The sequence below is a fragment of the Pelobates fuscus genome, chromosome 6, assembly GCF_036172605.1.
Source record: "Pelobates fuscus isolate aPelFus1 chromosome 6, aPelFus1.pri, whole genome shotgun sequence".
Lineage (NCBI taxonomy): Eukaryota > Metazoa > Chordata > Amphibia > Anura > Pelobatidae > Pelobates > Pelobates fuscus.
The window spans coordinates 165,130,123-165,154,732 of record NC_086322.1 but is presented as its reverse complement, the minus strand read 5'-3'; the positions used below and the strand labels follow the sequence as shown (position 1 = coordinate 165,154,732).

At 45.4% G+C, this 24,610-nt stretch overlaps 1 protein-coding gene across 2 annotated transcripts in view; it reads left to right on the top strand.

Annotated features, from left to right (window-relative positions):
• The window catches only part of MGAT4D (MGAT4 family member D), a 182,735-nt gene that overhangs the window by 55,894 nt on the left and 102,231 nt on the right, over window positions 1-24,610 (top strand). Inside the window, exons 2-3 of one of the 2 annotated variants that reach the window (XM_063458453.1) lie at window positions 13,667-13,828; window positions 20,144-20,287. In XM_063458453.1, coding sequence (XP_063314523.1) covers window positions 13,667-13,828; window positions 20,144-20,287 — 306 coding nt within the window. The remainder of the gene's footprint in view (window positions 1-13,666; window positions 13,829-20,143; window positions 20,288-24,610) is intronic. The other variant, XM_063458454.1, reaches the window with a different exon arrangement.

Sequence of the window (24,610 nt, the reverse complement as noted above, 5' to 3'; positions counted from 1 at the left end):
ATAATGTCCTCTAGGCGGGCGCCCGCAGACATCATAGAAGAGGCCGAAGCCCCTCGTACTGAGTGGGCGCCGAACACTGTAGTGTCAATGCCCGCTTGGGCCAGCAGCCATTTCACCCAGCGTGATAAGGTAGTGCTGGAAACTGGGTGAAAAGGAGGACGGAAAGATAAGAACAACTGATGGGAGGCAGTAGATCGGTGTGGTTCGGTGCGAGATTCATATTCACAAAGGCAGGTCACTGGGCATAGCGAAGGAGAGGCAGGGAAACTAGGGTAGGATACCGCTTTGATGGAAGTCTTAGTGCGTCTGCTGATGTTAAAAGTTACCCCGTCCGGGGTGTATGACTTGGCATCGACGTCCAGTGCACTGATATCCGAGACTCTCTTGCATGAGATGAGACAGAGCAGGCACACCAATTTGGCCGACAGCTGTTTGAGGGAGAGTCCTGCGTTAGCGGGCCAGGATGAGAGGAAAGCCAATACAACTGAAACATCCCAGGTCGTGGAGTAGCGGGGCCTGGGTGGCCTTGAAAATCTAGAGCCCTTGACGAGTCGGCACACTAGAGGGTGTTGTCCCGCGGGGCGGCCCTCGAAGCCTTGGTGAATCGCCGAGATAGCGGAACGGTAAAGGTTAATGGTCCTGTAAGCCTTACCGGCTTCGAAGAGAGACGTCAGGAACTGCAGGATCGTTGTTACAGGGGCCGAAACGGGATCCTCGTTCCGAGCCATGCACCAGCTAGCCCAAGCTCGCCAAGCTGACCCATATGCCCGTCTAGTGCCGGGAGCCCATGCTGCAGCCAATAAGTGTCTAGTTGCGTCCGAAACTCCTTGGATTTCCCAGGGTCCCCGGAGATTCGCCATGCCAGAAGTGGGAGAGAGCCCTCCAGCCGGAGGGGATGATAGCGTCCCGTCGGGTCTTGCAGCAGGTCGTGGCGACCCGGCAGGAGTCGAGGATAGTCCAACGTCATCTCGAGCATTTGGGGAAACCAAGACTGCGTTTCCCAGAATGGGGTGACCATGACTAGCTCCGCCCGGTGTTTGCGGGTCTGCAGGAGTGAGCGAGGGATCATGGAGAATGGGGGAAAGGCATAGAGGAGGCCTCCCTTCCAATCTTGTAGGAAGGCATCCACTGCCTCCGCCATTGGGTCCGGCCTCCAGCTGAAGAAGCGTGGGAGTTGGGCATTGAGCCGGGAGGCGAAAAGGTCTATGGTAAATGGTCCCCAGAGAGATGATATGTTGGATAACACCTTCCTGGCTAATCTCCAGTCGCTGGTGTCTGAAAGATAACGTGAACTCCAGTCCGCCTGGACGTTGTGCAGACCAGGTAAGTACTCTGCGTAGACCATCAGGTTCCGTTCCAGGCAGAATTCCCAAAAGTCTTTCGCCAACCTGGCCAGGACCGCCGACTGTGTACCACCCAGGTGGTTGACATATCTCACCGCCGAAACATTGTCCATGCGGAGCCGAATACATGATAGGGCACGGTCCTTGGCGAAGCTGCGGATGGCGAAGGAGCCTGCCAGAAGTTCCAGGGCATTGATATGTAGTCTGGCTTCGGACTCCGACCACCGGCCCCCAGTTGAGATGCCCTCGCAGTGGGCTCCCCAACCGTGTAGACTCGCATCCGAGTCGATCGTGAATTCCGGCATTAAGCCGAAGATGGCTTTGCCATTCCATGCAGACAGGTTGAGAATCCACCATCGCAACTCGTCTTTCGTCTCGTTGTCCAGAGAGACCAGGTCTGCGTAGGATGCCCCGGCTCTTAGGTGAGCGATCTTTAGGCGCTGTAGCGCTCGGTAGTGGAGTGGGCCTGGGAACACGGCCTGGATTGAAGAGGCCAGCAGGCCTATGAGGCGTGCCAATTGGCGTAAGGTGAGCTGGGGTCGGATAAGGGCCCTGCGTAATTCTTTGCGGATGGATCGAATCTTGGATATCGGGAGACTCAGCGTCGCTGCCCCCGAATCCACTTGGAATCCTAGGAATTCCAAGCGGGTGGCGGGGGTCAGGCATGACTTCTCCCAGTTGATTATGAAACCTAAGCGTGACAGGAGGTTTATGGCTAGTCGTAGATGTGTGAGGAGGGTGGAGCGCTCCTGAGCCAGGAGGAGAATATCGTCTAGGTAGACGATTAGCCGAACTCCTCGACTGCGTAGCCAGGCCATAACGGGCCGTAGAAGTTTTGTGAAACACCACGGGGCTGAGGATAGGCCAAAGGGCAGACAGGTGAATCGCCATGTTTCGTGTCGCCAGTAAAAGCGTAGGAGGTCCCGAGAGGCCTCCGCTATTGGCACTGTTAGGTACGCGTCTTTTAGGTCTAGTTTCGCTAGCCAATCTCCGTGGAGGAGGAGATCCCTTAGCAGGTGAATACCCTCCATCTTGAAATGGCGGTACCTGACTACGGCATTGAGGGGGCGCAAATTTATGACTGGCCTCAATTGGCCGCCTTTCTTTTCCACTAGGAAGATATTGCTTATTACGCCCGCAGGGCTGGGGGGTGCTAGTTCGATAGCCCCTTTGGACTGGAGGGTTGAAAGTTCTTCGTCGATCCGACCGCGATCCTGGAGGGAAAAGCGGATCGGTCGAGGAGGGGGAATGTGTGTAGGGTGGCAGGTGAGTTCTATATGGAAGCCCCGAATAGTGGCCAGTACCCAGGGATCTGAAGTGATTTGTGACCAGGCTGGGAAAAAATTTTGGAGTCTGCCCCCTATGTAACCCGGAGAAGAAATATGTGGTAGAAGGCAACTCACCGTATGGTCGTCTGGAGTTTGGGTTACCCCGAAGGCCTCTGGATCGCCATTGACGTCCACGGGATGGAAAAAACATGGGGCGGGAGGTCTCCTGGTACTGGTTATAGTGTTGAAAGGAGCCTCTTCCCGTGCCACGGGATTGGGGATAGTTGCGGCCGGACAGACGGCTCCTGATTCTGCCGGCCCTGGTAGAGACCCGCCCCTGGAATACTCGCCTCATGGAGGCCTGGGCCTTGTCTAGAGCCGTGAATGCACCCACAAAACGCCCTAAGTCTTTAATGAAGGAGTCTCCGAAGAGGAGTCCTTGGGCGTCTTTGCCCGCCTCCGTAAGGGCGAGGTTGGCTAGTTTGGGCTCAATTTTGAATAATATGGCTTTACGCCTTTCAATAGATAGGGAGGTATTTACGCTCCCAGCAATACAAATTGCTCTCTGGACCCAACCTCTAAGGTCTTCAGGGTCGACCATGCGGTTCTCCGCTTTGGCGTCTTCCGCCAAGTCAAATAATTTGGCCAAAGGCCCGAATATGTCCAGGTGCTTGTCCTGGCAGGACTTCAAAGCGGACTCTAGTCCTTTACGGGGGTTCCAGCCCAGTTTAGTGAGGAACTGGGTCATTTTAGGATCAACCTCTGGGGTGTCACAAACCTTGTTGGGCACCAGAGGCCTAGGACACTCCGCCCTCAATTTGTTGCGGGCCGCCTTGCTTAAGGGTTTTCTGACCCAATTTTCCAGGTATGTGGCAACTTGGTCGGCCGGGAGCCACTCCGCCGACCTCGGATGATGAAGGTCATCCGGGTCGAAGAGTGGGACCCCCGAAGGATCCACGAGGGATGGCCCCGCAGCCGCGGGGTTCCTGGTCCCTGTCTCGCCTCCGGGCATCTCTGCCTGAGCAGAGGAAAGGAGGTCGAGAGCGCCATCGGCGGAATCCGCATCAGAGTCGGTATCTGACTCATTCATAGCCTCCTCATTTGACCCGATTTCTGAGTCGGTGTCGCTCTCAATCTGTGCTCTAGCACATTTCCAAAGCCGCGCCCGTTCTGCCTGGCGTGGAAAGGCTCTTTTGCGTGGATGGGACACGCTTTCTGGGGCGACCGAAGGTACGCCAGTCATGGTGTTTCTGGAGGCAGAGGAGTGTTTAGACTTACGGGCAGCCTTTTTGAAGTCCCCTTTAGATACCTCTCCCTGGGGTGTCAAGGTGCCCGAGAGTTGCTCGTCTGAAGGACGGGGCAAGAGGGCTTGTGAAATGGTGTGGGAGAGGGTGGAGGACATAGACCCCATAGCAGCCATAATGGCGTCTGTCACTGAGCGCTGTAGCGCCAGAAACTGTGGTCCACCGGGTTGGGTAGTCCCATCCGCCATAGAAGGCGAAATATCTGAGGTGACAGGGGCCTCAGTTCTGATTACTGGGGAATCCGACTCCCCAGAGTGAGCGGACCCAGTAGATAGTCTGGGTTTAGGCATGATAGTGATAGGAATAAAGGACGTATGGGTTAGTCACCCAAACAAACCAAGCAAGGAAAAAACGCTCTCACCAGGGCCCAGACCAGCGACACACTAAGAGGTAGGGACAGGATGTCAGAAAATGGCCGCCGGGAATCTCGCGGGATTCGCGGCACCCGCGAGATACGCGGTGAAATTATGAAACAAGGAGAAGTGCGCAGAGAGGCGCTCGAGCATAAGAAACAGACAAGATTACATAAGCAGGGGAGGTCTGGGCCCTGAGGCTAGTGTATAACGAGACAAATACTAACCTTAGAAATAAAAGACTAAAGAAATACAAATTAAATAAATATCAATTAAATAAGAGAAAATTATCAATGAACAGTATATAAGAGAAATATGAGGAGAAAATATGGCATGTACTTATCCTTGTGTCAGAGCAGCAAAGAAAGAGGGAAATGGAAGGGAAGTGCTGCCTGTTATACTGGGACCTGAGGGGGAGGGGCCTATGTTATCACATGTTCATTCTTTTTTTCATTCTGTTTGTTTCCTTTGCTGCTATTTGTCAACAGTAAAGAAAGGGATATGCAATATGAGCCTCCGTGTCTTGTTATAAAATTAAGTATTACAGTCTGTGTATCATATACATATAACGATTATAGCATGGTTTTTCATCAATTATGCTGTCACATCAATTATACTTAGGTTAGGATTCCATGTATTTTTAGATAATAATATATTAATTACTGGTATATACATAGTTTTTTGCTTAAACAAACTTTACATTATTTATGTACCTTCCATCGGCACCTAGAGAATTTGTTTTAAACATACGGTTTGTTTTTTTCTCTCTCTCCCTGTGTAAACACACCATGTACACTTTTCATTACATGGCACGTGTCATATGCTGACTTTTTCTTTATGTACTCAAATTACATACACAAGTACTCGGTCGTAAATTATTTCATGTACTTTCGGGTTAAATCACACGCCTTGATTCAACCACTCACACGTCAATATTTCGGTATTTTATAATAAAATTACATGATTACTTTCCTTTTTACATAGTCCTGTAGAAATTTTATTTAATCACCCTAAATTAAACTACATGATCACAATACTACACCACATTAGACTACTAACACTAGCAAGCATACTCATTACTCCCATCAAAAAGCACCATTCATATACATTTCCCTTACATATGAATATATAAACGCACTACAGTGTTTAGCCTTTGGTATCAAGGATCCAAATCTCACACTTGGCGTATCTTGTTTCCAACCTCTAGGTTTTCCAGGTTGTTTCTATACCTGTCGCTATCAATCACTTGCATACTATCAGGTACGTTAAGCCTGCTCACACCGTATATCACATACGGTTCCATCTCTACATAGGACTTAGAGTACTGGCAAATGGTAGGGGTTATAGGCCCAAATAGGTATCTCCCCTCTGGGCTTTTTGCCTATCGATTAGTGGTCCGCGAGGCCAACACCCCGCCTCAACGTTTCGGAGGTAACGCCACCCGGGCCACACGTAAGTTAGCCGCCTCGCAAAGTATAGAGAGGGCGTCACCCGTCACTCCCTTCCCCTGTTTTTTCTTTTATTGTCACCGAGAGGTGTACGAACTCCTGCCGCTACGACGAGCGGCCTCAGTAACCCCTCGCGCCGACACATAGAGCCTCTCACAGCCACTTGGCAACTAGTAGGGCCTCACCTGTCACCAAATAACAAGATTAATGTTTCGCCTTATCCGGCATAATTAGCTTGCCAGTACATCCCCTGGGGTTTTTCACGCTAACCATATATTTTCTCATCTAGTATGTCTCAAGAAGGGGTAGAGGATTTTTCCATCCCAAGTACTCCAGCAAGAGAAAACACTCCATCACGGGAGGAGGATATGGCTAGCCCAGCTTCTTTTAGGTCGTGGACTATCCCTCGCATCACTAGCGAACTCAAGAGACGACATATTCCTTTCCCAGCAACGGCAAGGAAAGCAGAACTTTACAAATTACTGCACACCTCAACCGACAATAGGGATGCCGGGGAAGGATCTAGCCAGTCCAACCCAGGAGACATTCATGGCATGCTCACATCCCTCATGGCTTCCATGAGCAAGGTTAATTCTAGGCTGGAGTCACTTGAATCGGTCACTACAGCCCTCACCATGGCTGGAAGGACCGCGGCGATCCCCACGGCAGTGGCAGGATTGCAATCAGTCTCCACAGCCATCACCTCGGACGATGACGAGGTTCACCCTGCTCACATGATACCTGAACACCTCAAAAAAGAAATCCTGCAAGGTAAAGATGTCAATCTGGCCTCACTACTCATTGCCTCCCAGGATATAGTAGAACATAAAACTTACGCTTACGACGATGTTTCTGTGGTGATAAAAGCTAGGGATGCACGTTTAAATAGGAAACTTACTATTCCAGAATTTGTTTTAGCTTTCGGTATTTATCGAGATGTGATGTGTACTGTATATCCCCACAGACGTGAGTTTGACCTGTATATGCACAGGCTGGTGGACCTGGGCAACAAATATGGTGGGTCAGCTTTCTATGACTACCATAGATCTTTTTCTGCCAAAGTGTCTGGCGCCTTTTCTCAGTACGGGAAAAGATCCAACTGGAGTAAGATCGATACGGTCATTTTCTGCAGACACTTTGCAGGTCTAAGAACACCGGCCTGTGCACACTGCTCCTCCATGGCCCATACGACCAATTTTTGTCCTACCACGGCAAACGAACCCACTACTTCACAGGGCACTGGTCCCGTTGGTTCAGCAGAGAAAACGCCCAAAGATAAACTGGGACGTCCTATTAAGTTTTTGGGGAAATCCCAAATTTGTAATAATTTCAATGTCGGTGCTTGTAATTACAGCAGATGTAGGTTGTTGCACATATGTTCCAAATGTTTTAGGGCACATGCGAAAACCATGTGTCCAAATAAAATGTACCCTAAGCAATACTTAACGGATATAAATATTTCTGTACTCACGGCACTACTGTCTCTACATCCATCTAGACACCTGGTAGAATTCATCATCACTGGTCTATCACAAGGATTCCATACTGGTCTAATACACATGCCTACAGGAATCCTTGAATGCCCTAATCTGCAATCTGCCCAACAAAACCCTACAGCGGTCAGCACTCTTATAGCCAAAGAAGTGGCAGAGGGCTTCTTATTAGGACCCTTTCAGTCCTCTCCTTTCACCACATGGAGGACAAATCCCATTGGTATTGTCACAGGGAAGTCTTCCCACAAACAAAGACTTATCATCAATCTGTCGGCACCTCACACCTCTGCCACACCAAGTCTGAACTCCCTTATCCCCTCTGAGGAATTTTCCCTGCAATACTCCACCATAGACCACGCCATTATGGCTATCATGCAGGCAGGGGGTCGGAGCATGGCTCAGCAAGACTGACATAACCAATGCTTTCAAATTATTGCCTATCCACCCTACACTATGGCATTAAGTGGGCCGGGTACTACTACTTTTTCTCACGCTTAACATTTGGTTCAAAAAGTAGTCCGGCCATTTTCGACGTATTCGCCGAAACACTATGCTGGTTATTGTTAAATGTAGCTAGATGCCCTACAGTTATACACTACCTGGATGATTTCTTACTAATCGAAGACAATATTTCCCCACCCAGTAGCCTCATAGAAACCATCAGTCTGTTCGAACAGGTGGGCGTCCCGGTTTCCCCCACAAAAACCGAAGGACCAGATACAGTCATCACTTTCCTGGGGATCATATTAGACTCAGCCAACATGCAAGCCAGCCTGCCACACACCAAGATAGAGAACATCCTTACCAACATCAATCTCTACCTACACCTCGGTACTTGCAACCGCAAAGAATTGCAATCTCTACTTGGGTCACTAAATTTTGCCATGCGCATTATACCTCAAGGCCGGGCTTTCATCTCACGGCTCTTACACATGTTCCCATTGTTTGACAATGATGCACACAGGTTACCCCTGGATACCCACGCCACGGCAGACCTACTTATGTGGAGAAATTTTTTAACCACCTGGAATGGAATAAGCATGTTCCTCCCTGAACTGTCTGACTCTTCGCCTACCATCTGGTCAGACGCGGCGTCTACCACAGGTTTTGCAGCAATTTACGGGAACGAATGGCTTTGGGGTAGTTGGCCTCCAGAGGTTCAGGACCTGGAGAATTTTTCTACTACCTCAGCTCTATTTGAGATATATCCCATTGTGGCAGCTGCCGTGACGTGGGGGCATCTATGGGCAGGTGCGTCAGTACGTTGCTACTCAGACAACCAAGCAACATGTCACATCATCAACAAAGGTCGATCCAAATCACTGACCATTATGAGGTTCTTGAGGAAACTCACCTGGCTGGCTGCGTGTCACAATTTTTTCTTGGTTTGTGTGCATGTCCCAGGTGTATGCAACACGGCTGCTGACCATTTGTCTCGTTTCAATTTACAGGCTTTTCGACAAATACTGCCGTCAGCTGCACGCACAGCCACGACCACTCCACCTTTCCAACAACTAGTAATGGATTAGACGCTATCATGCAACACAGCCGGACATTGTCACAATTAGCGCTATCCTCCAATACCCGGAAGACCTATGACAGAGCCTTCCTTCTATTCAAAAGATTTCTGTCATCACACAATATCGCACAACCTTTCATTATGACATCCTTGTTGGGTTTTGCTTCCTTTTGCCACCTCAAACTCAAATTATCATACAACACAATCAAGCTATATCTAACAGGCGTACAACATCATATGTTAACATTACAACCAAACAACACTAGTTTCATGTCCTCCTACCAGATAAAAACATCCTTAGGGGTATTCAGAGATCCGAACCCCCACGTACTGCACAAAGGCTACCCATAGACATCAACATTTTCAAAGATCTCTCCAAACTACTAGATTTAAAACCCTTTGCCACCAACACAAACCTTATTATTAAAACCGCTATCTATTTGGCCTTTTATGGGTTTTTAAGACCACGAGAATTTACCGCCATCAATACAACCCAGTCCACTCACATTCTGCTTCACTCACACTTAACAAAGCACATGGACTACTATATCTTGGCTCTGCATCACTCTAAAACCAATCAACACGCACCTCCGGTAGAGGTTAGATACTATCCTACCCACAACGCATGGTGCCCCGTCACATTACTGGACACATATACCCAGGTTACAACAGCATCACCATCTCAACCACTCTTCTTTCTACAAGGTTCTGTACTCACTACCACCACCTTCATGACCCACGTCAGGTCATTACTTACACAACTAGGCCTAAAAGCAACTAACTATTCGGGCCACTCCTTCCGCATAGGAGCAGCCACTACAGCGTCCAGTGCAAACATTCCAGTACATGTCATCAAGTCACTAGGACGCCGGAAGTCTTCTGCATACTCTAGATACATACCTAACCCAGTACAAGAAGTTAGAAATGCCTTTCAAGATATGTCTGGTTAAAGTATGTATATTGCTCGTTTCGTAATAAATGTGATTTTCTACTTTTTTCCCTCTTTATTTACAGGCCTACCTCATCGTCGGTTTTGGCACACCACAACCGACTTGCTCTTTTAATACCATCCCACACCTAACAGTGTCTGTATCTTCTGTACTATCATGAGCCCTTAACACAAATATATATATATATATATGTGTGTGTGTGTGTATATGTATTATTTTTTTTAAATTCTTTATTTTTTCTTGTGCATAGATGAACAACAAGCGTGCAGAGCCACGACAGCAGCTGCAGGCAATTTTATAGCATTTCAGCGTGTGGCAGTTTAGACAACACATTTTTGTATAACATGAGACTAACAGGCTATATAAAACATCAATATTTTATGGTAAACATGCTAGGTTAGATATTATGCATATGCCATAGCAAGTTGTGCGTAAGAGTACGGTAAGGTGTTTAACCTTGCATTTTTGAGTGAGGAAAACTTTTATGCTTAAGTCAGTGCTAGTTGCGATATAAGTGTAAGGAGAAGTCAACAGTTATTCCATAAGTTTTAAACAGGTTTGGGCTGCCCCAGTGGTTAGATCTAGCTGGTAATATATTGCTTAAGCTGTTAGTTTCTAGACAGATAAGAGATAAAGGCAAAAGCTCAGCATAGCTTACGAGAGTGACAAGTTTTGTAACTCAGTTAACGAGATGGAACAGTAGCTTTATATGGAAGGGAAAAGGCTAAAACAAGTAGTAGGTGCATGTATAGTACATGAGCTATGGTCACCTTGATGCTTAGAAAAGTAATCAATTCTTTCCTGTCAGGCTATATATTCATATTTAAATACTTAACAATGCTCTGATTTGAAGCACATAGGTAAGCCAGCGCTCCAACCTTAAATCATATAGGTCACAGCCGAATAATACAGGAAAGAGTCTGCTAGGTCTGCATAGACATAAGGCAGCAGTCTATCCCGGAATGGGGCAATGAAAGTCAGCCGACTCCCACAGTCGGTAAGTTCAGGGCTCTTGCAGGATAGTCACTCTGTCCCCACGTTTGTAGGGGTGCCGGCATTTGGAGACCGCAGACCTGGGGATGTGTCGGTGCCGGATCTGTCCTCTTCCAGGTGCAATCATTGGTTCCCGGTTGTGTCCGGCGCTGGTTGTGGCTGGACTGCATTCGGCGGGGATGAGGTGGTGAGATAGTACCTCTAGGAGCGCTCTGCCCAGGTAGGCTTGTAGCAGGGGGGTTGGCCGCTTGTGGTTTCGGGTGTTCTTCGCGCGGTTTACCCTTCCCCCTGTTTGGTTTGCGGTGCTTGAGGTTGCTTTCTAGTCTCCGGTCCCCGCCCGACAGCCTCGGGGTGCGTATCCATGCTGCCCCGCGCTCGGGTAGAGTGCGCCTTCTTCTCTGTCTCCGCTTAGGTGCCCCTGTTGTTTGTGGAGTTACAGGTTGTGGAAGACGATGATTGCGTATCTGTGGTGGTGTGGGTGTAGAAAGCTTACTCTCCAGTTGCTGCCAAAACTTTTGAAAGTGTCTTTCCAGCCGTGTGAGTATGTCGTTGGAGTGTGGGAGCCATGCGTCCTCCGCCATATTGAAGGGGCCGCGGTTCATCAGGCCTATGTTTCTGCCTTGATCTCTTGGTCATACGTGAGTCAGCCCACTGGGTGGGGACCGGGATAACCCCCACCGGTCCAAGGGGGGGAGGTAACGGGGTTGCGGTGAGGCTTCTGCCAAGTGTGCTCTCCGGGTTGGGCGATCGGCCGCTTCCTCCAATTGCCGGGCACGCCAGGCCGCAAATCTCATACGAGATATGTGTTCGTCACACCGGGTATCTCCGGGCATAGGACGGTACCGCCGGTCGTCGTGATGGTCTACAGCTGTGTTGGGGTACTGTCTGCTTCTTTTTAGGCAAGATTGCCCCGATTTTAAGGCTTGAAGAGCCGGAGCTCTCTGAAAGTGCGTCCTGCCATGGTGAGTGTCAGGCCCCGCCCCCCGTGTATATGTATTATAAGGATGATATCATCAGTGAAAGTGAAATGTTTTGCTATTTTCACACACAAAAGGCACTTACACGGACGATATAATTGTTGTGATAAGTTTTACTGTATTGAAACACTAATATTTGTGTTCAGCGAAGTCTCCCGAGTATAACAGTACCCCTCATGTACATGTTTTATGGTGTTTTCAAAAGTTAGTCAAATATAAGGATTGCTTTTCATTTTTTTCACATTGAAATTTGCCAGGTTGGTTATGTTGCCTTTGAGAGCGTATGGTAGCCCAGGAATGAAAATTACCCCCATGATGGCATACCATTTGCAATAGTAGACAACGCAAGGTATTGAAAATGGGGTATGTCCAGTCTTTTTTAGTAGCCACTTAGTCACAAACACTGGCCAAAACTGGCGTTCAAATTAGTTTTTTGCATTTTTCACACACAAACAAATATTAACACTAGTGTTTGTGACCAAGTGGCTACTAAAAAAAGACTGGACATATACCCCATTTGCAATACCTTGGGTTGTCTACTTTTGCAAATAGTATGCTATCATGGGGGTAATTCTAATTTCTGGGCTACCATATGGTCTCAAAGGCAACGTAACCAATCTGGCGAATTTCAATGTGAAAAAAATTGAAACATGTAACCTGTTGTATTTGACCCTGTAACTTCCCAAAACACCATAAAACGTGTACGTAGGGGGTACTGTTTTACTCGTGAGACATCGCTGAATAGAAATGTGTATTTTATTGCAGTAAAAGCAAACCGTATTATGACATTCACAGTTAAAATGTCACGTAGAACTAAATTTTATTTTTTTTAAATACAAATTTTCTCCCATTTTTAAAATATTTTATTCATATTAAATTATGTTTCATACCTAAATATTTGATGTTAAGTGAAAGCCCTGTTTCCCCTGAATAAAATTATATGTAATAAGTGTGGGTGCACATAATATGAAAGAGGCAAATTACGCCTGAACAGACATAGCACAAATTCAAGTTTTTGTTTTGTTTTGATCACAATGTGTACATTTGGCTCAGTCCTTAAGGAGTTAATATAGGGGTGTGTTTGTAATGTTTGATTGGGTGTGTTTGAATATTTACTTTTAAATGCGGATGTACATTTGTATTTGAGTTAAGGGATGTGTTTGTATATAGTTTTGGAGTTTGAATGCAGGGGTGTATTTGTATGTAATATTTGTGTTAGAATGCAGAGGTGTGTTTGTATGTTGTGCTGGTGTATGACTGCTTGGATGTATGCACATAGACTACCACACGTACATACTTACACAAATTTATATAGACACCGACACGTACACATACACCCACACTGACACATTAACACACGCATACACCATCATAAACACACGCACCCTGGCACACACAAACATTGATACATGCACATACAATGAAACAGATACACACAGATGCACATACACAGACCATATCCTGGCACACAGATGAGTGCGCACACACGCACACGCACACACACACTCTTACTCATACACACAAGATATTATCTTCAGCCACCCTCCTGTTGGCTTACCTTGTGTCTCCAGGAGGGTGGCTGGGAGTGCTGCTGGTGGGAGTGAGGGGTCTGGAGCTCTGTGTGCTCCTCTCCCATCATGCTGAGGCTGCCTCCTCTCCCTCACACATTGTCTCCTTGCATGATGCTGGGAGGAAGTGACAGGCTGTCATCTCCTCCCAGCTGCCCGATCTTACAGGTGCCCGGTCGCGGTCTTAAAGGACCGCGGCAACCAACCGGGCCCCTGTTCAACAGTAATGTTTTCCCGGTGCTATAACTATAACACCAAGGAAGTATTCCGCAGAAACATTCCGCAGCGCCCTTGCGCACACAGTTTGGGAACCACTGATCCAGAGGATTCTTTGCAAAATGTGATGTTTCTGTAGGACTTACAACAGTTATGAAATGGAAATATTGTGCTGAATGTCATGGTTTCTTACATCATGCTTACCAGTTATTTTTATTTTTTTATTTTTTTTAGGAGATGGAATAGACACATATGAAAAACAATTCTCAGAACTTCAGCAAAGGTTGTTTCGTGCAGAACAAGAAAATCAAAAGAGATCTCGAGATCTAAGCTCTGTTCTTGATGAAATAAAGCAAGCAGTGGCAGAGAAAAGATATGCATTTGAGAATCACACAGGTAGTAGCGATTTGATGTTTGTATTCCCTGTATATAGATGTATAAGCGTTTGATAGCTCGAAGGTGTGCAGTATTGGAGATCATAAAGCACTAAAAGGTTACTACAATGTACTTGAGGGACAGCCAGAGTTTTTCTACATTAAGTACACCTATGAACAAGAGCAATCTGTATTGATGGCATTTGGAAACTACTTATATTTAAAGGAGAACGCCAATCACCATAACGATTACTGCATGCCATAGTCCTTATGGTGCCAGGAATGCCCTGACCCCCTTTTGGGGGAAGTGGGGGATTAAACATACATGGGCTCCACCAGGCCATCTGCCCCTCTAACTTCACAAGCTTTGTCCACTGAGTCTAGTAGTGCAGGGCAGAGTGATTAGCTGATGCTCTGTCAGTGAGCTATCCCTGTACTGTGTGGCTTGGCTCGGTGGAACTAATGGAAGAAAATGTTTTTTGGTCCATGGAGCATAGTGGTGGGATCTATTATTTGTGTATCTTTTGGATCTTGAAGAGCTTAAATATATAGAATCAGTGATAAGGGGTATATCAATTAACATTGGGTAGGAAATGTGTCCATTTTGTTGATTTGCTGTTGGATATATTCCTCTAAATGAAAATGTATCCTGAGCTTGACCACAACAATCCTGTCGTTAGGCATGTGGTCTCTATGTGCATAGGGGGCAATAGCTGAATAATTTATTATGTCACCAGTTTGACCAGGCCACTCATGTCAAGGGTTTACAGAATGTGTCACGGTTATGTTATGGTTGTGCTAAAACCACAAGTCAAGGACCGTAATTTTCCTTGTAGACCTTTACTCCTTTACATTGTCATCTCTCATTTGCAGTTTAATAATTCCACCTCTTCCTATTTGCACCTTATTGTCCACCTCTATATTTCCCTTATGATTTTCACTTTCATTTGTGGTTATCCACTTCTCTTCCCTTTCTTGTTTTGTGTCGTATAACTTTATTCATACCATTAGCTGTGGACATTTTATATCAAGAGTGTGTGTGTATACACAGTAAAGATGTGATAACCTCTGCAGCTACTAAACATCCGCCCCTTTATGCCTACTCCTTCCTTGCCAGTGCTGGACTTTGACCAGTCAAACGATTCTTGTAGTGAAGCATTGATGATAAATCTCCCCTCCAAAGTTTCTAACAGCGATTGATGGTTTTATCTTAATTTACGAACCGTAGCTGCTGTGGGCTGCTCTAATCCAGTGCAGATTCACCCTCACAGGTGCTGGGAGGAAGTGATCTGAGATCACTTCTTTGAAGTGCTGCAATGTGTATATTGAGAATTGCCTGTCACCACCTGCAATCACCGTTTAGATCAGTGGTAGTCAACCTTTTTCTACCTACCGCCCACTAATGCATCTTTTTGGTTGAAAAAATTTCCTTACCGCCCACCAGTTTTCGCGCAAATGCAGAATATTTTTAAGAAAGGAGGGTGTTTTTAAAAAAAATAAATGTACGTACATTTATCTTTTTATTTCTACTTAATGCAGGTTTATAAGGTTTTTAACTTTATAACGTTTAATGAGAAAACAATAAAGTAAATTGAAATTACCTTTACTAGTGATTAATGAGATCCATGAGGTTGATGCTGCGAGACTAAATATTTGATTTCTGGTTCGATTTTCGTAATGAACAAACGAAGGTCTCTTTCAGTGATATTCAGACGACTTCTCTGTTTGCGCATAATATGATTTCTCATTTGTGCGTCAGCTCATCTCCTCTCCCTCCTCAATTCCCCTCCCCACCTTTTTTTCCCCCTTTTTTCTATTTTTTAACCGTCCTTATAGCAATGCCCAGTAGGAAGGCTGAGCTAGGTAGCCCACTTACTATAGTCCACTATAACATACAGACACACAAAAAAGACACACACACACACAGGACACACATACAAAGACACATACAAAGACACAGACAGGCACACATACAAAGACACAGACAGGCACACATACACACACACGTATGTGTGCCTGTCTGTGTCTTTGTATGTGTGCCTGTCTGTGTCTTTGTATGTGTGCCTGTCTGTGTCTTTGTATGTGTGCCTGTCTGTGTCTTTGTATGTGTGTCCTGTGTGTGTGTCCTGTGTGTGTGTGTGTCTGTATGTTATAGTGGACTATAGTAAGTGGGCTACCTAGCTCAGCCTTCCTACTGGGCATTGCTATAAGGACGGTTAAAAAATAGAAAAAAGGGGAAAAAAAGGTGGGGAGGGGAATTGAGGAGGGAGAGGAGATTAGCTGACGCACAAATGAGAAATCATATTATGCGCAAACAGAGAAGTCGTCTGAATATCACTGAAAGAGACCTTCGTTTGTTCCTTACGAAAATCGAACCAGATATCAAATATTTAGTCTTGCAGCATATACATACAAACAGACAGGCACACATACAAACAGACAGGCACACACACATAAGACATACATAGACACACACACATGCAGACACACATACAATGAGACATACATACAAGACAAGACACGCATACATACAGACAGACACATACACACACACAAGACACATACGACACACACAAGACATACATACAGACAGGCACACATACAGACACACAAGACACATACATACAAACAGACAGGCACACATACAAACAGACACACACAGACATGCACACACACATGCAGACATACATAGACACACACACATGCAGACACAAGACACACATACAATGACACATACATACAAAGACAAGACACACATACATACAGACACACATACACACACACCAGACATACATACAAAGACACATACAGACACACACACACATATATACACAGACAGACACATACACACACACAAGACATACATACAAAGACACATACAGACAGACACACACACAAGACATACCTACAAAGACACACACACACACATTATATTTAAGTCACTCTCCTGTTTCCTACCTTTAAGGTGCAGGAGGGTGACTTTCCCTGGGGTCCAGTGGTGGCTCAGGTGGATGGGAGTCAGAGTTCCCACTCTGACTCCCTGGTGTTCCTCCCGCGCGGCTCTCAGTTTTAGCTGGGAGGAGTGACCGGGGAATCACTTCCTCCCAGCTCTGATGTCATCACAGGGGGCCTGGTTGCGCTGTTAAAGCGCCCAGCGCTGACCGGGCCCCCTTACAATCCGCATCCATCGGGTGGCCCTGACAGCGTGGGCCACCCGATGGACACTTTGGAAGGCGGCCCCGGCGGTTTACCGGGCGGGCCGGAGCCGCAAATGGTCACGGCGGTACCCAGTCGCACGGGTACCGCCGACTCGCACCCGCCCGCCCGATCAACCTGGAAATCCCTACCGCCCACCTGGAATCCTGAAACGCCCACTAGTGGGCGGTAGGGACCAGGTTGACGAACCATGGTTTAGATTGTACTAGCAGATATCTGATGTCTCACTGGAACTCCTGATGGCTCAGAGCCTGTTAGGCTCTATCAGCCTTGAGTGCCGTGCCTTGGCATGGCTAGAAGAGCAAACACTGCTTTGAGAAACTAAAATAAAACTGCTTTCTCTCCTAAGTACACATCCTGTTGTAAGCATGAGGTTAATGCTAGACTAATAATAAACTATGATACGATTGACATACTAATCAGTTTTGTACGTGACTGATTATATATAACAGTAGAAATACCTGCCCTTTGAAAATCGTCCCTCAACGTTTTATGGTTTGTAGGTGAACACAGGTAATAAAAAAAGATCACAAGCAATAAATTCTGGGTCCTGACCTGTTTGACAATTGGTGCTTCTCAATGTCTGACAGCTGTTCAGTTCACCAATCTGTGAGTAAATGCAAATAACAAGTTTTCCCTGCACAACAATGCATTGCTATTTACATTGTAGCCAGTGGTTTCTTACCAGTATACTGCACGTGCCCGCAAACCATATTTAAAAATAAAATAATATAATAATAATAAATTAAAATGAAAAAAATCTACATAGTTTTAAAGCAATTGTTCCCAAAGATGCATATTCAATTTTCATACAGAGTCAACAATGAGTGGCAATTTTTCAGGATGGGTCCAAGCTTGTGCAGATTTATTTCATGTGTATCTCAGTTTGTCTGTCTTGTCAGTCATACAAAGTGCTTTTTGTTATTTAATTTGTCTGCCTTATCAGTGAAATTGTGAAAGATCACTGCATTGCTTTAAGAAAAACATGCATTATTTATCACGTCGTCTTCCTGTTTTTTTTGTGTGGTTGTGTTTTTTGTTTTTGTTTTCCCCCCCCGTTTGTTTTGTAGATTTGCAAAAAGGCCAAAGGACTTTATATCATTACCTTCTTTCTCTCAGTGGAAATATAAATGCCTCACCAGCTCTACACAGTTGTTCACCAATTCTATTTTAGAGTGTGACTTTTTATTTTAGTTTTTTTTATTTTTTTTATTTAAGAAGTTTATAACAAACATTACTGAGAGATGGAATGAATATATATATATGTGTGTGTGTGTGTGTGTGTGTACAGGGAGTGCAGAATTATTAGGCAAATGAGTATTTTGACCACATCATCCTCTTTATGCATGTTGTCTTACTCCAAGCTGTATAGGCTCGAAAGCCTACTACCAAATAAGCATATTAGGTGATGTGCATCTCTGTAATGAGAAGGGGTGTGGTCTAATGACATCAACACCATATATCAGGTGTGCATAATTATTAGGCAACTTCCTTTCCTTTGGCAAAATGGGTCAAAAGAAGGACTTGACAGGCTCAGAAAAGTCAAAAATAGTGAGATATCTTGCAGAGGGATGCAGCACTCTTAAAATTGCAAAGCTTCTGAAGCGTGATCATCGAACAATCAAGCGTTTCATTCAAAATAGTCAACAGGGTCGCAAGAAGCGTGTGGAGAAACCAAGGCGCAAAATAACTGCCCATGAACTGAGAAAAGTCAAGCGTGCAGCTGCCAAGATGCCACTTGCCACCAGTTTGGCCATATTTCAGAGCTGCAACATCACTGGAGTGCCCAAAAGCACAAGGTGTGCAATACTCAGAGACATGGCCAAGGTAAGAAAGGCTGAAAGACGACCACCACTGAACAAGACACACAAGCTGAAACGTCAAGACTGGGCCAAGAAATATCTCAAGACTGATTTTTCTAAGGTTTTATGGACTGATGAAATGAGAGTGAGTCTTGATGGGCCAGATGGATGGATTGGTAAAGGGCAGAGAGCTCCAGTCCGACTCAGGCACCAGCAAGGTGGAGGTGGAGTACTGGTTTGGGCTGGTATCATCAAAGATGAGCTTGTGGGGCCTTTTCAGGTTGAGGATGGAGTCAAGCTCAACTCCCAGTCCTACTGCCAGTTTCTGGAAGACACCTTCTTCAAGCAGTGGTACAGGAAGAAGTCTGCATCCTTCAAGAAAAACATGATTTTCATGCAGGACAATGCTCCATCACACGCGTCCAAGTACTCCACAGCGTGGCTGGCAAGAAAGGGTATAAAAGAAGAAAATCTAATGACATGGCCTCCTTGTTCACCTGATCTGAACCCCATTGAGAACCTGTGGTCCATCATCAAATGTGAGATTTACAAGGAGGGAAAACAGTACACCTCTCTGAACAGTGTCTGGGAGGCTGTGGTTGCTGCTGCACGCAATGTTGATGGTGAACAGATCAAAACACTGACAGAATCCATGGATGGCAGGCTTTTGAGTGTCCTTGCAAAGAAAGGTGGCTATATTGGTCACTGATTTGTTTTTGAATGTCAGAAATGTATATTTGTGAATGTTGAGATGTTATATTGGTTTCACTGGTAAAAATAAATAATTGAAATGGGTATATATTTGTTTTTTGTTAAGTTGCCTAATAATTATGCACAGTTATAGTCACCTGCACACACAGATATCCCCCTAAAATAGCTATAACTAAAAACAAACTAAAAACTACTTCCAAAAATATTCAGCTTTGATATTAATGAGTTTTTTGGGTTCATTGAGAACATGGTTGTTGTTCAATAATAAAATTAATCCTCAAAAATACAACTTGCCTAATAATTCTGCACTCCCTGTATATGTGTGTGTATATGTATGTATGTGTGTGTATATGTATGTATGTGTGTGTATATGTATGTGTGTGTGTATATGTATGTGTGTGTGTATATGTATGTGTGTGTGTATATGTATGTGTGTGTGTATATGTATGTGTGTGTGTATATGTATGTGTGTGTATATATATGTGTGTGTGTGTGTATATGTGTGTGTGTGTATATATATATATATATATATAAACTCTATTGCAATTGGTATAAATTATTTACTCAAATTGTTAAATTATTTACCTTTTTTTTTTTTCCTCTTGCAGTTGAAGAGATAAAATGGAAAGTATTTAACATGTCCAGCAAGTTACCCATGCAGTTCTCCAATATCTACATGTTCCTTCCTCACCTACTGGGCCACGAAGATAACCTGCAGCCGAATGTCCTTTACGGACATGGAAGAACAGGGGGTGAGGATATAAGGTTCCATATGCTGATCAAAAACATGCTTGGAGTTTGTACATTTGGCAACAGTCCAGATCCACAGCTACCAAAATGCACCTTATGGCAGACATTATAATGGGAATTGCTTTTTACAACATCGGGGAAACAACTTTTTAAGCCCCTCATACTAAAATATATACATTATTTTGGGGGAGCAGCATTTTTATATATTTTCGTTTTATTTATTTTGTAAATACAAACCTATTCTAAGACAGTCTTCTTTATAATAATTTTTTTAAATGTTTTATTCTTTATTTTTCGAGCGAGTGAATAACAAACTGACGTGTAGAGCCACAGCAGCACGTCCACGTAACATAATAACATGACATATGCAATACAAGACATCCTGGTGTTACAATTCGCTCAATTTTATAATACTGGCTGATAGGTCATAGCGAGGTGTGATGGCTAGATTTAAAGGCAGTAGAGTAAAGGTACCTGGGTTGCGGTGGTTAAGTGTTTTCTATGAGTGTAGTCTAGTCTGAGTAGCGATCTGTAAGTCTGTGTCACTGTAGTTATCAGGTCACTGGAGGTTATTGGTGTTGGCTTGCCGCAGGCCACTTTGGTTTACAGTGTGCTGTTTTCTAGCGAATGTTGCTTCAATTAAGCTGGAATAGGTCCGATGGTGAAGTGTAGTCATTTTGTGAGATTCTAGGTGTATACGTTCGTTCATGTAGGAGTTTGGGTGCATTATATAGCCTATCTAGGCCGTAGGGTGCCGGGACGAGGGGGGATTTCTCTAATTGATTGCGTGGTCCAATTTAGGGAGGTTGGGCTCCTATGCAAGTTGTACTGTTACCTCAGGGTGATGGGGGGTGGGGGGAGGAGATATATCTTCGGAGCAGAGAGGTGTGTTGGTAGGGTGTGCCATCTTGTGTGGGGTGACCCTGTGAAGTGTATGATTTGCAACGTAACCGGTAAACCTAACGTGTAAGGTGGTCATAGTTAACCACAATGGAGGAATAAAATATATGAGCATGTCATTGTAGTCCTATTGAGAGGCTTATGTAGCCGGTGGGAGTTGGCTCAGGTCTTCGCTCCCCCTTCTCTCTGGGTGTGAAGTTCGCCGCAGTGCGTGTGGTCTGGAGTTGGGGACTGCGTGGTTGCGTTAAGTTCTCGGTATGTTGGAGTCCCAGCATCGCCAGCAGTGCTGGGCCATCCTTTGGGTTAGTGGCCTTGAAATGTTGTCCAACTTTTGTTACCCAGACCGTCCGTAGTGTCGCCCATTTGTAAGCGATTCCTGCTGCGTGGAGAGTTTGGTTAAGTATTGCATAGTTTTGCCCTGCTTAAGTCCAGAGAAAAGGAAAGTTTACACATTTCAAAGTCGTAGGGTGCATTTCCACATAATGCAGCTAGCAGTCCTAGCTTGTCAGACATTGTGTGGCATTGCAATATGAGGTCCCTGGGAGCTTTTGGGGATTTAGAGATTCTCTGTTTACCCTGTCGAATCCAAAGGTTTAGGCCTGTCTCTTTATAATATTGTAACAAATAAAAAGGGTTTGTGGGGGGGCGTGGCTAGCAGCCAAACCGAATGGCAGCACACTAAGACAGCTCCTGGGCTACACAGAGAAAACCAACAGAAACAGAGGCAAAATCCATCATGGGGAACCACAAAAAGACCCAGCCTAACACCCAGCTCACCGGGAAAACTTTGGCAAGTAAAACGGGCACCGTAACCCGTCTATTTAAAGACTATGCCACCCAGCGAGCCACGAGTTTGCCATGCTTGCTAATGCAGAGTAGGCACCTGCTCTCCCCACCTTGCAGGTGCCTAAAATTACCCAGCCGGGATGGAGATAAACCTGGCAGCAGCGAGGGAGCTCAGTCTTCCTGCTCCCTTGCTCGCGTCCTCTGTAGTGATGCCGGAATCATTCCGGCACCCGGCATCCCTAAACTGCGCGCGTGAGTAGCAAGAAAACTGAGTTTCCGAGAGGGAAAGATCAGGGAGAGGACCCACACCAGATCCCAAAGGTAGGGAGCAATAAATAAAATTGTGTGTGTGTGTGTGTGTCTGTCAGTATGTGTTGGTCAGTGTTGCGATGGCAGCGGCTGGACAGTGGAGGACCTGGAGGTGCACGGAGGCACGCAATGCCACATCACATTTCAATGTGACATCAATGAGCTCCACCTTCACAGGTCTTCAAAGAGTAGCGGGAGGATCCACTTGGCGCCATTGGGGGTATACCGGAGGCTGGACTCCGGAGTCACATACTGGCAACGGCAATGTGAGTGGAGTCTGCTTGTTGCCAATTTTTTAAAACAAAGACTGGGATTTAGTATGGGGGAAGGAGAAGCAGAAATTTAGTGTGGGGTGGGTGGGGTGAGGAACTGGGGATTAGTAGAGGGATGCTTTTTTATTTTTTATATACAATGTACTTTTCAAAACAAACCTACGTTTCTCTGAAAATTTAAGGGTTTTTGTTTTTGTTTTTTTGTGGCCCACATAAACTTAAACCTTGTTTATGTGGCCCGTGCTAGCCTTTGAGTTTGACATGCTTGTTTTACAGTAACTCCAGAGCATAGTCTGTAGTTGTTGTGATTTATTCCTCTAGCAAGCACTCGTAGCACTTTACCAGAGGAACACAGGACCATATGGCTGGATGACCCTGTAAAAATGCTTAAACCACATCTCTCAGGAGTCTGTTCATCTCACAGCACTCCCTCTACCTTCTACTGCTGCCATTAGTGAGAGCTTTTTAGGTGGCAGCAATTTATTTATTTTTTTCCATCATCCTGAAACCTCATAACGTTCTAGCAGTTCTAGTATTTTACTTCTGCTATCGGCTTTGTTTACTTGAAGCCTTAGGGCACCTAATAACCTCCTAAATTTGGAGTTACATTGTGAATTTGTGAATTACATTAAGTAGATTTGTTTAATCCAACAACTATAATCTACAATTCTACATTATTCTAAAGAAACCTGATAATTGCAGAATGAAGGATTGCAGTATCAATCTCAGATATTCAGGTCTAATCCAAAAAACAGACATTCTGCCAATTTAATTTGTAAATGTTACAGGCAATGGCTTATATTGTATACATTATGTCATTAAGAGGATTCATTTGACTGTCAGCTTGTTAAAAGCTGTTCTGACAATCAAAATGTCAATTTTGTGTCAATAAAACTGGATTGTATTTGGTTGTTCTCAATGTGCTACTGTACAAGATATGGTCAACCCAGATTCTTTGGCTCCGGATATCTGTTCTTTAATTTGAAAAATGCGTACCTTCCCCTCTTCGTTTGACTTTTTACAAAAAGGCCAAGCTAAAGGGGATCATAGATTTGGCATTTGGCATTGTGCTGTGCTATACCTCAACTGCCTGCATTTGACAGACCGGAGGAAAGACAACTGTAATAAAAAGGTATATTCTAATAATTAGCACGTTCGTTGTGCAGATCATAGAAAATGCTGATTTCTGCATTAAAGGGGACACTGAAAAAAACAAAACGACCACCCTGGCGATGACTTGAATTGCTTCCCTGCACACTTCTAAATCGGTATGGATTGCGCTGTGTGTGTGTGTGTCGGTATGGATTGCGCTGTGTGTGTCGGTATGGATTGCGCTGTGTGTGTCGGTATGGATTGCGCTGTGTGTGTGTGTGTGTGTCGGTATGGATTGCGCTGTGTGTGTGTGTGTGTGTCGGTATGGATTGCGCTGTGTGTGTGTGTGTCGGTATGGATTGCGCTGTGTGTGTGTGTGTCGGTATGGATTGCGCTGTGTGTGTGTGTGTCGGTATGGATTGCGCTGTGTGTGTGTGTGTCGGTATGGATTGCGCTGTGTGTGTGTGTCGGTATGGATTGCGCTGTGTGTGTGTGTCGGTATGGATTGCGCTGTGTGTGTGTGTGTCGGTATGGATTGCGCTGTGTGTGTGTGTGTCGGTATGGATTGCGCTGTGTGTGTGTGTGTCGGTATGGATTGCGCTGTGTGTGTGTGTGTCGGTATGGATTGCGCTGTGTGTGTGTGTGTGTGTCGGTATGGATTGCGCTGTGTGTGTGTGTGTGTGTCGGTATGGATTGCGCTGTGTGTGTGTGTGTGTGTCGGTATGGATTGCGCTGTGTGTGTGTCGGTATGGATTGCGCTGTGTGTGTGTGTGTCGGTATGGATTGCGCTGTGTGTGTGTGTCGGTATGGATTGCGCTGTGTGTGTGTGTCGGTATGGATTGCGCTGTGTGTGTGTGTGTCGGTATGGATTGCGCTGTGTGTGTGTGTGTCGGTATGGATTGCGCTGTGTGTGTGTGTGTGTGTCGGTATGGATTGCGCTGTGTGTGTGTGTGTGTGTCGGTATGG